Source organism: Meleagris gallopavo, chromosome 22 (genome assembly GCF_000146605.3).
Source record: "Meleagris gallopavo isolate NT-WF06-2002-E0010 breed Aviagen turkey brand Nicholas breeding stock chromosome 22, Turkey_5.1, whole genome shotgun sequence".
NCBI lineage: Eukaryota > Metazoa > Chordata > Aves > Galliformes > Phasianidae > Meleagris > Meleagris gallopavo.
Window position 1 is genome coordinate 8,509,397 of NC_015032.2, and position 14,963 is coordinate 8,524,359.

A 14,963-nucleotide genomic window follows, 5' to 3' on the forward strand; every position below is an offset into this window, starting at 1 on the left:
GCATTAGCTCATACAAGTTGGTGTGTTCTGTGTTAGCTTTTGTGAAGAGAATTCATGTAGAAGACAGCAATATCCTGTGGCCTGAGAGCAGAACTGGCAGCTGGGTTTTCAGACGGGACCTGAGCTTTCTCACATTCTCTTTAGCTCTTCATAAAGGTCTAAATTTTTCTAAATGAACATTACATTTGTTTGATTAACTGCAGCCTGTGTGGGCCCAATTTGCATATGTGTTAAATTTCTACTGCTAAAGCCCTCGGGAGTACCCAGCTCTTCACATTTCAAAAGGCTGTAACGCAGAGTTACACAGCCCTTGGGAGGGAGAGTAACACCATTCCCTTGCTGAATCAAAGTCACGAAAGAGATGGAATAAAGCATGGGGTGTACAAATTTAGCACATCTTCCTCTCCACGCACCTAATAGCCTCGATAGATCCCTGAGAGAAGGCAGCAATGGAGATGCTCAAGTATTTGGCATCCAGACAGGTACTATGCAAGTCCACAGCCTGGAAAGACACTGGTAGGAAGCAGCAGACAAGACCAAACTCTTGTTAGCTGGGGAGCCTCCGTTCACCTCCCCTTTTTAAGTCTATGCTGAAGCACTTTGTCTAACTGCTGGCTTTCTTCTCGTTTCCCTTCTCAGATGAGATGGAGCAGTCTCCTGCAGTGCGTTCTGACTACTTGGTCTCAGGGATTAGAACTCCGCCAGTGAGGAGAAACAGCAAACTGGCAACACTGGGCAGGATCTTCAAACCATGGAAGTGGCGGAAAAAGAAAAACGAGAAGTTAAAGCAGACCTCTGCAGGTAGGATGAGAACAGTCTGACACTGCACAAAGCAAAGCTTAGCTTGGGAGAAATGTGCTTGCACAGTGATGAGTGATGACCTGATCTAAACCTAATTTGGAGATTTCAGCGTGTTATAGATTTATAACATTTAAAGCTAGAAAACACTCATATTTGCTGACTTCCTGTATAGTACAATGTCATACATCTAGAAGAAAAGTTAAAAAATATGAGTGAAGCACAAACCTTGACATAGACTGCTTTCATGGAGTGTCCTTTCTCCAAATAGACTACATTTATGTCCCCAAGCATCATCACCCCTTTTGTTTGGGGAGAAGACTATATAGGTCACAATAACATCATGAAAAGTGACAGGAGGCAACTACAGCATGCAAAATGCCTTCCCTCAAGCAGCTGCCTGCAGTAGAGAAGCCCAGCACATGCACTGCACACTCTCACTACATACCAGGGATGTCTCAGATCAGTAAGGAGACAAACTTGCCTGCTTTTTCCTCAGAGAAGATGGTGGAGTTTCCTCCACTTTTCTGATACCCTCTGGAGCATCACAGTCAGGGACACCACCTCCTGCAATAGCTCCAATACACCACATCAAACAGCACAAGGGCTCTAATTCCACTGCTATTCTGCTCTCAGGGTGATCAGCTGCATCTTAGATCATAAATCTCAACTCTGTGTGCTTGATTTTACTGTTTTAACAAAGGACAAAGTACAAAATTGGCTGACTGGTCCAAGTTCCCCCAAAATTCCTTGCATTTCTTTCCAAGCACACAGCACTTGAGACTAGAGAGAAATTCCTCATTGCAGCTCTCTCACTCAGTTATGGAATACTCCACTGTAAACTGGTGGTGTATCATGCTACTACTTCTTGCAGTGCTGGAGAAGAAGATGACAGCACGACAAGGTCGGGATGAACTCATTAAGAAAGGCCTTCTGGAAATGATGGAACAGGGTAAGTAAAAATTCTTCATCTTTTTTGATCAAAATCTTTTTTCCATACAATAGGAAACAAGCCAAAGAAGAAAGCTAACAATCAAGCGTATAAAAAGAAAACCTTAAGTACAAGCAGAAAAAAAATCAGTATTAGGCTGTTAGTTTTTGTATTATTTTATTTTTAATTCCTCCCTGTTCCAAGCAGCCCATACAGTTTAATTTTTTGATGTTTTTTCCACCTTGAATGTAATTCCAGCTTGCCTGGATTTATACATGTTGTGAGTCTGAGCTGGTAGATGTATTTTATGCAATTGCTCTAAACCCAGCTAAATCCAACTGCCACAAAAGTCAGCTACAACTGGTGCAAATACAAACTGAAACATAACAGATGCATTCAGTAGGGAAGCTTAAAAGTACAGCCCATGGTTCCCAATCTCATAAAATGATACAAATGTGATGTTTTTCAGCTGCCTTTCTGGTTTTCCATTCATGTGCAAAAGTGAAGCATTTGATAGTAGTGTTTTAAAGCCATCTCAAGTACAAACCAGATTCAGTAGAGGTCACTGAATGAAAGAAATGCACAAAGGACTGTGGTTCTGTGTATCACTGTTTCCAAGCCTTAGCAGATGGTTAAGGGATCTGGGTGGCTACCTGGGTGACTATTCTGCAAGACCAAGTGAGCTCCATGTGTTTTGGACAGCATCCCAATTGCCCTTTCCATGTAAACATAGATTAAAAAAAAATCCTCTTTGCTTTGAAAACTTAATAGCAGAAAGCATTGTACTGAGGAAAGATCAGCCTTTTGAGTTTGACCAATCTGGTAGGTAGGAATGATGTTCTTTGAAAGTAATAATTGAGTTCCATTGTATGAAACAAATGCTGTGACTATAAATAGCCTGTGGGACAGTACTCAGTGATGCTATGCTGGCGTGTAACCGAGCAACAGAAGAGTCAGAAAAAAAAGAGTATTTTAAACAGGATTTTTTTCTCATTGCATTAAAGCAATTATCATATTATTTTATTGGATATATTTTAATATGGATTAATATGTTCAAGTTACAATACCTATCAAACCATCAGCTTATTCTAAAAGGGGCAGTTTTAGAAGGCACATTTTTAATGCCTTTCCCTTGAGCTCTTTCTGTCTATCATTCTAGAAAACTAGTTGTCCTATCAGCACCACCTGACAGAAAAAATACACCCCGTATCTGCTGGGAGTACTGAATTTCCCCATAACCTATGAATTTGAAATCATGAATATCTGAGTATTGCAAAACAGCAGTAAATAAAACAGAGCTCCTGTAAACACAAAACCAGCTTACAGTACCACCCTGTGCCCAGAAAGGAAGAGCAGCTAACAGTCAGCTGAAGGACACTGCAGCTGCCTCCAAGTTATTTTTCTTTACACAAGTGCTGTGAATCTCCAGGATTATTTTATTATATTAACAGCAGAAGCAGCTTATTAGCTGGTATCAAAAATTGACCCAAATAATTCTCAGTAAATGATTAGTGCCCTACTTGGACTGAGCTGAAGTGGCAGCAGTTTCAAGGCTAAGTCCTCATTTATGCAGTAAGTTGCAATTGTCAGAGCAGCAATACTATGCTAAAAAGACTGCTGTAAATCCTTAAATCTCTCTATTTCATCAGGCTCTACTCTACTTACAGATACATGGCTCCTGCTCACTTTCATAAACAGTCCGAGCCATGATGAAGCTCTAGTCTGAGAAATCTGTAGATCTGCTTCATGCAGTTACAATGTCACACTCCAGCTTCACAGCAGAAGGTCTGTCAGGCAGCATTTTGAGCCATACTGCTGGCCCAGAGCAAGTCACTGAGCTAGCACAGACTCTGCATCAATCTGCGAGCAGCCCGGGGTGAAGTTGTGCCATCCTTGCTTTGGGGATGAGTCATCCTAACAGGCTATGTCACCCTGTCTCCTCGCACAACCCCAAAACACAGCTGCCCAGCCATGCTGCACAGCCAAATTTGTGGCTCATACATGCCACTGTGCTCATACATGGCAAATACCAAGCTGCCCTTGGAACCTCCTGAACCTGCCATACAGCTTCACTGTAGCTTGCAGGGTACAGGTCTGGCATACAGTGGGATTCTTTCCCAGATAAATCACAGCCCTGATTCTTCTGGTTACTTTGCAATTCCCAAGACTCTGCTGCTTTTTGTACCAGGATCTGTGCTTTCTCCCATCCTCAGACTTTCTCTAAAACGCGGTGTTGGGAACCACTGCCAATCAAAGCAGAATGTCCACTTTGCTCTATGCACAAGCTGCTCATTTCTGACAAGGAACATCACTGCTCTGAGTCTCAGATGTTCCTCAATAGAAATTCTTCAGCAAGGCTGTCTCCTTGTCAATACTCCGTTAGTCATTACACTCTCATCGGCCAGGATCTGAAGGAGCTCATGTCTCTGTCTGCAGCTCCATTGTGGCACAGCTGTCAGCAGCCTGCCTTTCTGAAGGATGTGAGAAACGTGTGAAGCAGAGTTACCTTGAAAACACTGAGGGAACTTCCCCCAGTATTTCTCCCCTTTGTGAGCACAAAATGAACCAGGTATAGCTGTGCTTACAGTAATGGGAGGTGAGGGCTGCCTGTCAAGTAACAGAGGCAGCTGTTAATACACCAATGATTATGTATAGGCTGCCTTCACAATGAGCTGAAATGTAGGCAATGAACTTTTTCCCCCTCCCTTCCCTGTATCATAGCAACTGTGCTACTGCAGGGACTATTTTAAGAACAGTAACTTTTCACCAAACGTGATTATGAGGCAGACTGAGCTCAGTGTACAAAAATACTGCATCCTTTCCGCAGCATCTCTGGGCCAAAATCTGATACCGTTACCCAAAAGGGCAATAAATTACTCTGCAGATTGTCCAAATTGTATTAAAAAGGGATAGCTGTGAGTTTTAAATCAATGCTGAAGAAACCTGTCATGATATCATTGCAAGGAAACATAGCCCTGTCAGGGGCTTCCAGAGAGGAGGGTCTAGGGCTGAGAAATACAAGTTAGAAGTCAGGAGTGGACAGCAGGCACGTCCATCAGCATGGACAGATGGCAAGAGTGGGAAGTAATTGCTTTGCTTTGCAATGGTGACGTTGATCTTGTAAATTTCTGTGAGAGTTGGGCAGTAAAAGGATAGTTTGTATTCTGAGGAATCTTGCTTGAATAGGGGAATACAAGAAAAGCTTCAGTCATCAAGATGCATACAGCTGCAGGGATCACTGGCACAGAAATCTTTCAGAGTAAGCAAAGAGAGCAGTTTCTAGGTCTGCATGAGGAGGGATTTGAATACCTGATCAGCTCAATTATACAAGACATGCTTTTTGAAGCTGAGTAACCAGTGCTGCGCCCAAAATCTACAGCTTGGTAGAGAATACTAGCAGTCCTGCCAGCATTACTGCTGGGCAGCTGGACAGCAGTGTCCTGCACGTGGAGCCTGGCACGACCCCGACATCTCACAGCAACCTGTGCTCATGCTGCAATGTGAGCTCTGCACAGAGAAGGAATTGCCTCCCTCCAGAGCCCTTTGATCTCCCATGCTCATGCTCATCTTCCACACAGCAGGTGCTTCCAGAGCACAGTGGTCTCCCTGTATATGCACAATGCCTAATTAACCAGGTTGCTGGACACCCACAGAAAAAGATGTCTTGTCTAGAAAACTGGGTGGATGTTAGTGTCCAGATGGGCTGGTGTCCATGAGTTTTACATTACAGATGCTCAGTACTTTTAGAAATCAGGTGCTTCTCTAAGAGAAACCTCAGACCCTTACTACTTTGAAATGACTACAGCTTTGAGACTCATTCTTCTAGAGAGGATAACAGGGAGGTTCAGCTTTCACTGCTCGTCGTTTAATTAAGAATAAATGATTTGGTGTTTTAGATACTGAAGGAAAAGCCTGCACTGGTGATGATGCCACAAGAGCAACACAGAGTGAGACTCCAGCTTGTGTGCCCGTGTGCCAGGCACTCGACTCTGAAGAGATGCAGCAAGAGAGTACAACAGCAGCCACAACAGATGTAACCTCACTTAGTGAAGAGCTGCATTTGGATGAGCAGAAAGAAGATGCAGGTATTGAATAAAAATGTTTCAAAATATAATAAGATGTTAAAAGATATTTCTGCTCAGCAGCTGTATGAGGAATCAAATATGTTGGTGTGGTGGACAGCCAGAACACCTCATTCAGCTCAGCAGCCACATACTGAATTAATACTTGTCATTTTTTATAAGAGTGATTTTGAGACTGCTACCAAACTGAGGGACCACACAAATCTTCACATAATGGGATTAGTTGGATTAAGAGACAATCCAGTCTTGGCATGGTGCTCTTTTGGAATTAGCAGTGATTGCTGTGAAGATGAAATAAGTTTCTCTCAAAAAAAAAAATTCTCAAACTTCTCTGCCAAGGCTGAAGTTGTCTGTCCTGGCTTGAGGAACAATATTCAATGCACAAATTCTATGTCATCACCCTGCAAACACAAGTGCAGTTCAATGCCGTGAGTACAGAGAAGCTAAACCAAGTCCTTCTCATGGAACTGTGCCCTGGCAAAAGGGACCAGAGTGATCAGGGACAGCTGCAGGGTGTTCCACTGACTTCCTGACAGATAGCTTTTCATTCTCAGGTTATGGAATGAAGGTCAAGGGCAGGACAATGAGGAAACGCTTGTAGAGCTCATGTTTGTTTAATACACAGAAAATGAACTCCTTAGGCAGAAGCAGGGCAGCTTTGCCCACATAACCCAGCAGTGGGTGTGGGGACAATCTCAAGGGAAAGATTTCTACCTACTAGCAAGGTGGCATTTTGACCAGTGGCTCTCCATAAGTAATTATCTACTCTGCCAAGAAGTCTAGTCTTGAGCCCTTGGACTATTTTCAGCAGGAAATGTTCACTCTGCGGTATGAAATCTGTTAATAGGTTTGTGTGCTCAAGACTCAGGTCTGCCTTCAGACTCTGAGTCAAACATGCTGTTATTAACAAAAACAATGACAGGAAAAAAAAAGAAAAAAAACCAAACAGAAGCAAACCTTTCTTTTCTGGGGCCATAAAATGATTTTTAGACAACAGTACATGATATTTCTGTGATACCTGAACACAATCAAGTTCAGAAGGTGTGTTTGAGGCTGAGCATTTTTCAGGTCCACCTTCCCCACAGGTATAGTCCCACTGTGGCTGCTCACTGCACTTGCACTGAGCATCTCTCATGTCACAGGGAGTGAAATTACTGCCAGAAGAAGGTACCATTCAACTCAAGGAAAAGCATCCAAATATGACTGATTTTCTTGGCAAGCCACTAACATCTTTCTTCCTCCATTTTTCTTTCCTATTTCATGTCTTCTCTTCTATGCTTGTAGGCACAAAAATACAAACCGATGTCAGCCTAGAACAAAACATTTCCCTATAAACATATATTTAAAAGGAAATTATTTAGTAATTTAGGTAACTATCAAGCCAAATTTGTGTATTTATTCTAATTTCCTGTCATTCTTGAATGACAAATACTCATTCCTCCTCTTCTAGGCACACTTATTCATCTGTTAGTCAACAAATTAAACATTATTATCTTGCCAATGCTATTGTTTCCAACTGTTCTGGTGCTTCCCCATGCACTCTGAATACCAGGATGCTGAGAGAGAGTGTGAGCTTGTATTCCAAATAAGGCATAAAAAGCAAGCCAAGAAAAGGTTGTGGGTACTTCTCTGGGTTTTTAGGAGATGGTCTGGAATGGTTTGGAGGGAAATATACTTTGTTTAGACAATCCAGGCTGCTAAAAGTTGAAGATTTACCATTTCTCCATCTCAAACAGTTTGGACAGCTCTCATGCTAAGGGGAAACTCTTATCTCCCCATTTGGATCACTTCTCTATCTGCTGGGCTGGGACAAACAACCTGCATGTCTACTACTGAGCCCATGTGTCTGGATGCGTCGTTTGGAAGAGACCTGCCCAAGTTGCTAAGCCTGCCTGTGGGTCCCCATGTATGCCAATACAAAGATCATTGCACAAGTCTAAGCACTGCCAGAATCAAATATTAGTTTTAGACTTAATCACTGAAATTTCACCTATGTCCTCCTTCAATTGCATGCCTTTCGGGATCTATTTCCCTGTGCCCTTATCACAGACAGCCCAATTTAAACAAACTGCTCAGTCATTTAGCCTGTACTAACTTGAAAAGCTAGGTGCTTTTGCCATCTTTCAGGGGACAATCCTCAAATGAGTGCTGTTTCACCATCTCAAATTATGGCTTTGGTGACTGCATTTTTTTAAATACTTCACCCATTCTGTGCTCTATGCTAGTTGCTGAGATTCTCTGGTAAATCTTTTTTTATGACCGACTTTTCTTGGTTGCCAACTTTATCTTCAGGAAAAACGCATCAGTTCTGGAGTCAGATACAGTAAGAGATGGCAAGATGCAACCTGATGTAATGTATTAATCAAGAAAAAAACATATTGTGAACAACTGGAAAACAAGCTTTCATGCAATATTATGAGTTTAATACTCTTTGCCCTTTGTTGGCACGTTCCTAGCACAGACAAGTAGTCACCCAGTAATCTCAGTCACCCACAACACTGCAGCTGCACTGCTATAAGAAAATCCATTGCAGCTCTCAAAAGTTGCTTTACCTTGCTTTCTTTGTTATTAACAAGAGAAAAGGAAAAATGGCGTAAGAGAAGTAATGGGAAATAAAGGAGGCTCACAAGCTTTTCTCAGGAGCATAAAAACTAACATTTCTTCAATATCCTCATACATTTTATTCTTTACCTGCCTCAGCTGTTTGGCTATTTCACAGAACAATTTTTTTTTGGCACAGTAAAGAAGTGCTTCTAGCTGAGTACCATGTGTTCTGTTCTTCTGAATGTTCCTGGCATTGTCTCCTGGCTGATCAGTATTATTAACTTCATTTTCCATTAATTTTGCTCATCTTCTTACTAGCCAAGAAACCTTCAGCACCCAAGGAAGAATTGGAAGATGCCAGTCTGCCAGCATCTGAAGACAGTCCACAAGCCTTACTTGTACCTGAAACCACAGATTCTCCCCAGAAACTGACAGAAGGAAATCCAGCACAGCTTCCCAGCCCTCCATTGCTCCCAGCTCCACCACCTAAGGCAATCTCCAAAATCACAAAGAGTGTAACAGGTCAGTCATTGCCAGTCAGTACAGACTTTCCCAATCTCTTATACACTGTTCACGTATATGGTACAATTTTTTTTCTTACATCCATTTGCAAGGCTTGTGTTTGCAAGCTACTGTGAATCAGGCTGGTTACAGTGAATGAATAGAATGCTAATTAATTCCTTGAACTGAGTGATCTGGATGCCAGATAAAAACACAACTGATCATTGTACTTTACATATATATCCAGGGATTATTTGTTTTGCACTAAACACATGTAAAACAAATCAAACCAACCACAATCATCTACTGAATCAGATGCTCATACTGATATGACATAAAACATGAGGAAGATTCTAATTTTTATTTTTTATTTTTAACCTAGAATCCTGCTGCATAACAATAAAACAGCCAAAAGAAAGTTCAAGTCTTTAAGCTTTGTAGAGGTTTCCATCTTAAGGTTGTGCTCTCTAGGGTAGTTCTAAACTAGAGCTATGAAATCTGGTCTAATTACACAGAATGCACATAAGTGATATACCTGGCTCCCACAACACAATACTCCATGCCAGACTTCAGTGAATGTTTCAAGAGCAGTTCCTCTGGGCCTGATTTTCTAATGTATTGCCAATGTTACTACATTTTCCAACATTCTGGCACTACAGAAGGGGTGTTAAAGTGAATATGATTTTAGTTTCTTCCAATTTTAGGGCCCCTACATATGGTAAAGGCAGTTAAAAGGGTCTTACTGCAAATTAGAATCAAGTCTTGACATCTAAATGCCAGACCTGTTGGGTATTTAGACTTTTAAATGACAGCCATTATCTCAGCCCTGATTTGCATCCTCACTGGCACAAAGAACAGGGTTTTCAAAGTCACCAAGAAACAAAATATCAGAGAGACACTGATCAGACTACTGGAACTCGCGGAAAACACTGGGGTTTTCTGTCTTTTTCAGTAAAATCACAAGTATTTGTTTCCAATGAAAAAAGGTTCGTATTTCATCCACACCTAAAGGCCACAAGAGTTTAAGTGTGACCTAGATTCAAGATGCTTCTTAGAGCTATGGTTCGGATTCTCTCACCATTCTCTGCTATGGGTCAAGCTCTAGCCGCCTTCTTCCGCCTTGCGATATAAACTAGACAAACCAGGACTCCCCTTTGTCATTGCTCAACTGGTAAGAGAGATGTTCTGTGTTGGATTTAGGCCATTTGGAAAACCTAACTTGTAGAGAGTAACAAGGTTATGGGTCCACTATACACTTAACAGCACTTTGAGTTCAGGTATTTTGCTGCTTAACCTAAGTATTTCCTTTAACATCTGGGATATTCTGAGTTTTGCTATTTAATTTTCACCTAAATATTCCACAAAAAACAACTCTTGGTTTTCTCAATGACTGCAGTAACTATGGACCTTTATCCAATGGTGATTATACATTTGTTTATTTTTGTTTGGAAGTGGAGGCAGTGGCAAGTTAAAACTAAACAAATACTGTCAATGAGTGAAAGGGGATACAAATGTATGGAGAGAGACACAAACAAAGAGCTATTAAAAAAAAAAGGAACAAAGAGGTTGAAAAGCTCTTTTGTGTTTGGTTTTTTCCCATTTAACAATGCTAGAGATGTTGTTAGCAAAGGAGTGAGGAATGAGCCAAGCACCAATTAATCACAGAGAGAGGGGGAACAGGGCAAGGTGCCAAGACATCACTTTGCAAGATTATTCACTGAACAGCTGTTATTAGATTGAATAAGGTGTGATTTAAGGAAACACAATATTGGCCCAAGCTGCAATGAGGACAAAATTGGCTGCTGGCCCATTTCAGAAACAAGCAAATATGAAGATAAAGCAAAGTGTCCTCTCTTCCTGTTTTGGGGTTGAGTTGAACGCAGGGTTCTAGCTCTGAGAAAACGCAGCAACCCACTCCCATTGTGCAGAGGTGGAAAGTGAATTAAGAGGTGTTCCCACAGAATCACAGAATGGCCAGGATTGGAAGGGACCTCAAGAATCATGAATGTCCAACCCCTCTGCCACATGCAGGGCCACCAACCTCCCCATTTAATGTTAGACCAGGAGTACATAATCCGGATTGCTACTTGAATGCCAAACAAACATCTTTGCTTAGCAGTAGGTGGCTGTCTCCTGGGTGCAGAACGTCCTGATCAGCTGCAGGCTGGGAAGGTACCTCATTGCCAAGGCTCTGCATATCGGAGGCCTAGAGACTTAAAGAAATGCTCCTGTGCTTTCTGACGTTTTCAGATTTTTGTTAGTGTAATTCTTAGACCAGCTAGACCTCTGCCTCCTGGAGGTATAAAGAGATAGATTCAACAACTCTGGGCACTGATAAGGGTTCTTAAGGGTTCTGGGTCAGACGGAGAGAAATGTGCAAAAATGCCTTCTTAAAATCAAAAAATGATTTAGACCTCTCTTAGAATATGAAAGTAGATTGGTATCAATGGTAAAATCTCCTTGCTGTGGAGATGCTATTGCTCTCCTATCTATCCTTTAAATGTGAAAAAGAGACTGGGCTTAATGTTACGACGCTCTCAAAGTTGATGTTTGAATTTGGTTGTGGAGAGAGGAGCTCTCCTTCCCAACCCAAAGTGGTTTTACTGTTGCCCTCATTAATTCTGCTCTCCAACCTCAAAAACAGTAAACATGTTCTGTGAAAACAATTTTGTACAATACTTGTATAAGCTGTGTCAGTTTAAATTCTTGTCTACAACACTAGATGGCAACAAGAGAAAAGCAAAATCCTTTTCAATGAAGACGTCAGGTTGCCTTTTTTGCAATCAGACTGAACTGTTGCAATAACCACCACCAGGAAGTTTGGGACTCAGATACGTGGAAAAAAGGGAAAGGAAAAGAGAACTGCAAAACAGAAAAACTAATCAGCATCTTTTCAGCCCCAGTGTTCACATATCTTAAGAATGCAAAACTACCAAGTTTACAACTAAGGAAACATCTGCTGTGTTTTAGACTCAGGTGCTAGAGAATTTATGCATCAAAATCTAGCTTCCAGTAAAATGCTTATACAGGATTAAAAAAAATCTGATTTGAGACGTAAAGCAAACAAACAAACAAACAAACATGTTAGCTTATCCTTTTCTTCTTATTCTTTTCTTGATGCTCAATACCACATCTTTCATTTGGATTTCATTTGGCAAGTTTTGTTATGTGAATGTTACATTACAATAATTTTGGCATTTCCTCAACTGGCATATGAAAGACAGGGGTCTGATCAGTGCAGTCATCACAGAAGAGCAGACAATAGACACTGGTACATTTTGTCCTGACTGTCAACCATAGTGCATAAATTTTAATACAATCTGCCAGAGTCCAGCAGAGAAAGTGCTAGAATGGAAAGCCACCACAGTACAGGACATCAGTAGCTAGGAAGAACAGCACTGACCATACGATTGCACTGGGCTGGGAAAAGGAGAATATGACTGTGTGGGAGAAAATGGATGTGGGGTAAGCATCTATTTTGCTACATCAAAGATGCAGACCTGCATAGCATGAGCCTTTTGAATTCAGATTGAACTCAGCTACTGAGCTTAACCAGTTATCTCTTAGCAAGAACCAAATATCACTATTTTCTCCTATCAGATCAATTTCAGTGCAGGCTCTGTGCACAAAAATCCAAGTAACCAAGTATTGCATGACCTTTTACCCTCCTGTATTTTGACAGCAGGAAGCGACACAGATGACCCAGCCATGAAGTCTCCTCCTTCCACTATCCTGAAGAATTATGTAGTTGTTGGCTCCTCTCAAATCTCAGGACAAGCTGCCCTCTTCCATTCCTCTGGCCAGAAAAGCTCCGAGTCGCACGTCAGAGGACAGGTAACAACGCCGACTGGCTCCCCTCACCTGGCTGCTGTCCACCTGCCTTTACCTCCCAGCAGAGTCATTGAAGAACTCCACAGGGCTCTGGCCACCAAACATCGGCAGGACAGGTACCTGCAGCCTCTTGGCTACATGGGTGCATGAGGAGTCATTCCACTAAATCATTTTTCTTGGTAAACACCCTTATCCTGTTTTTTAGCGTTTTAACCACTTCTACAGCTCACCTTCATCTTCTTGAGGTCACTGCTTTGAACGTGGTAGGTTTTCAAGCAGGTAGAAACAGTTAATAATCTTTGGCCCACTGCAAAAGAAACTCTCCTCCAAACATATCAAGATAGAATAACTAAGGCAAATTGTCCTGTAAATATGAGTATATCTGAGAAATGTTACTATTTCAGTATGTCTCTTGGCTTATACATGAGCATATAGAGTATACATTTTCTAATACAAATGCTTTTGTGGGAGTACTTTGGGTACTTTATCTGGTTTTCATTATGAACCGTCCTCTGTATTAGAGAAAGACAGAGATAACCAGTGAAGTTAGTAACATTTCTCAGCTCCATAACAGCTACTCTTATGAAGAAGAAATTCATTCAATATTATTTCCATGCCCTTTGTCATGATCGTAAAATATCAGAATGAGAATAGTTCATGTCATGAGTGTTTTATGTTAGGGGTATGCAGTTGTGTGTTTTCCTTTAATCAGTACAGCACAGCACGTGGTTGTATATCAAACAAATACGTTAGTCTCTGTGTCTTACCCTTCTGTACCTTATTCTTATGACAAACCTAGATCTCTATGCTCAGTATTGTCATCAGTTTTCAGGATGCCATCCCCTCTTCTCCCATACTGAACTCTCTGTCCTGGCTTTTATGAGCTACAGGCCATGCTAGTCATTTTCATCTAGTGATAAGTTCCTACTGTGGCACTAAAACAGTGTTTTGTAAAAACTGGGCTCGACCTTCCACCCACAGCTTCCATGGAAGAGAAAGCAAAGGCTCTCCAAAAAAAAGAGTGGATGTGCGTCCATCCAGAACGTCTAGCATTGAGCGCAACAAAGAAAAGGAGAATTCCCTGAATTACAGCAGTGATTCAGAAAATAAGAGGAATTCAGTTAAAGAGTCGGATGAGAACAAAGAAAACATGATAATGAACTCAGAGCTTAAGGAAGACTCCGTTTTTTATCAGGATGAGGAAGTTTTGAATGACTCCATTATTTCTGGTAAGCAAAGTCACTTATTACATTATAAAGATATACTATTGAAGCCTAACGTAATGTTCTATAAAACAACAGAAAATACTGGGTAGTATAAATTATTCTGTTTGGTGGCACAACACAAATCCAAAGTTATAACATAAATCCAAATCATACAGGGTTCCAGCTGCAAAGTGTCTGAGGTAGCTGCAGTGGATGAATACTTGGCAAGCTAGGCAACACAGTGGCTTAAACTGTGAATTCCTACTGTGGGGTGCTTATATGACCCAGAAGAAAGCAGCCTCAGAGATATGATGCTGCCCATTCATATGGTGCAAGTTGGAATGTAAGCAAGGCATTTCTGGTCTTGACTCTGAATGGCACTGCTTCTGTCAGCATTCATTCAAATGCATCCATTTGCATTTTAGAGAGAATGAGAGATGCAGAAGTGGCAGGAATAACACCAGAATAATTTACTAAAAGTAAAGGTTCTTTCTAGTTTTAAAAACTGGGCTGGTTTGAAAATCAGGATATATTATCAATGAATCCAAAGTTACTTTATGATTACTGTACTGTGTTTTCACATCACCAAATTAGTCATTGCCACCCTGCATGTAGCCTTGAACTGATAACAGATGCAAGCAAGGTCTTTGCATTAGTGTGCAGTATTTGGATTTGCCTTTTGCTTGATAGAACGAACAGTAAAAATTCAAGAAAATAAATGTCAGGATTCAATTGAGTTAAAACAGGAACTTTTGTCAGGAACTGCAGAGACCAAGCATGAAAAAGGTATGAGTTCTCAAAACGTTTATTTTTGACCTAGCTGAGCTGCCATAAATTGTGAAACAAGGCATAAGCAAGATTTGGCCTTGGCCATGGGACACATTGGCATTGAACACATCTTACTGACAAGGAAAAATTAATCCTTAGGAAGAAAAAACTTAGGTATTTGCATATTTGCATGTTCAATTTCCGCTGAGATAGTGATCAGGAAGAATTTTGTCTCAAGGTGTTGACAATGGATATGGGGAAACTAGTCTGGGGCTTTGTTTCCCTTGTTCTCCCCACCTTTTT

At 41.2% G+C, this 14,963-nt stretch overlaps 1 protein-coding gene across 1 annotated transcript in view; it reads left to right on the forward strand.

The window, feature by feature from the left end:
- Positions 1–612: 612 nt before the first annotated feature.
- The window catches only part of LOC100543179 (phosphatase and actin regulator 3), a 17,298-nt gene continuing 2,947 nt past the window's right edge, over positions 613–14,963 (forward strand). Inside the window, exons 1-7 of the mRNA XM_019622090.2 lie at positions 613–801; positions 1,673–1,750; positions 5,626–5,814; positions 8,674–8,877; positions 12,542–12,803; positions 13,669–13,916; positions 14,583–14,678. Of these exons, the coding sequence (XP_019477635.2) occupies positions 645–801; positions 1,673–1,750; positions 5,626–5,814; positions 8,674–8,877; positions 12,542–12,803; positions 13,669–13,916; positions 14,583–14,678 (1,234 nt within the window). The 5' untranslated portion in view covers positions 613–644. The remainder of the gene's footprint in view (positions 802–1,672; positions 1,751–5,625; positions 5,815–8,673; positions 8,878–12,541; positions 12,804–13,668; positions 13,917–14,582; positions 14,679–14,963) is intronic.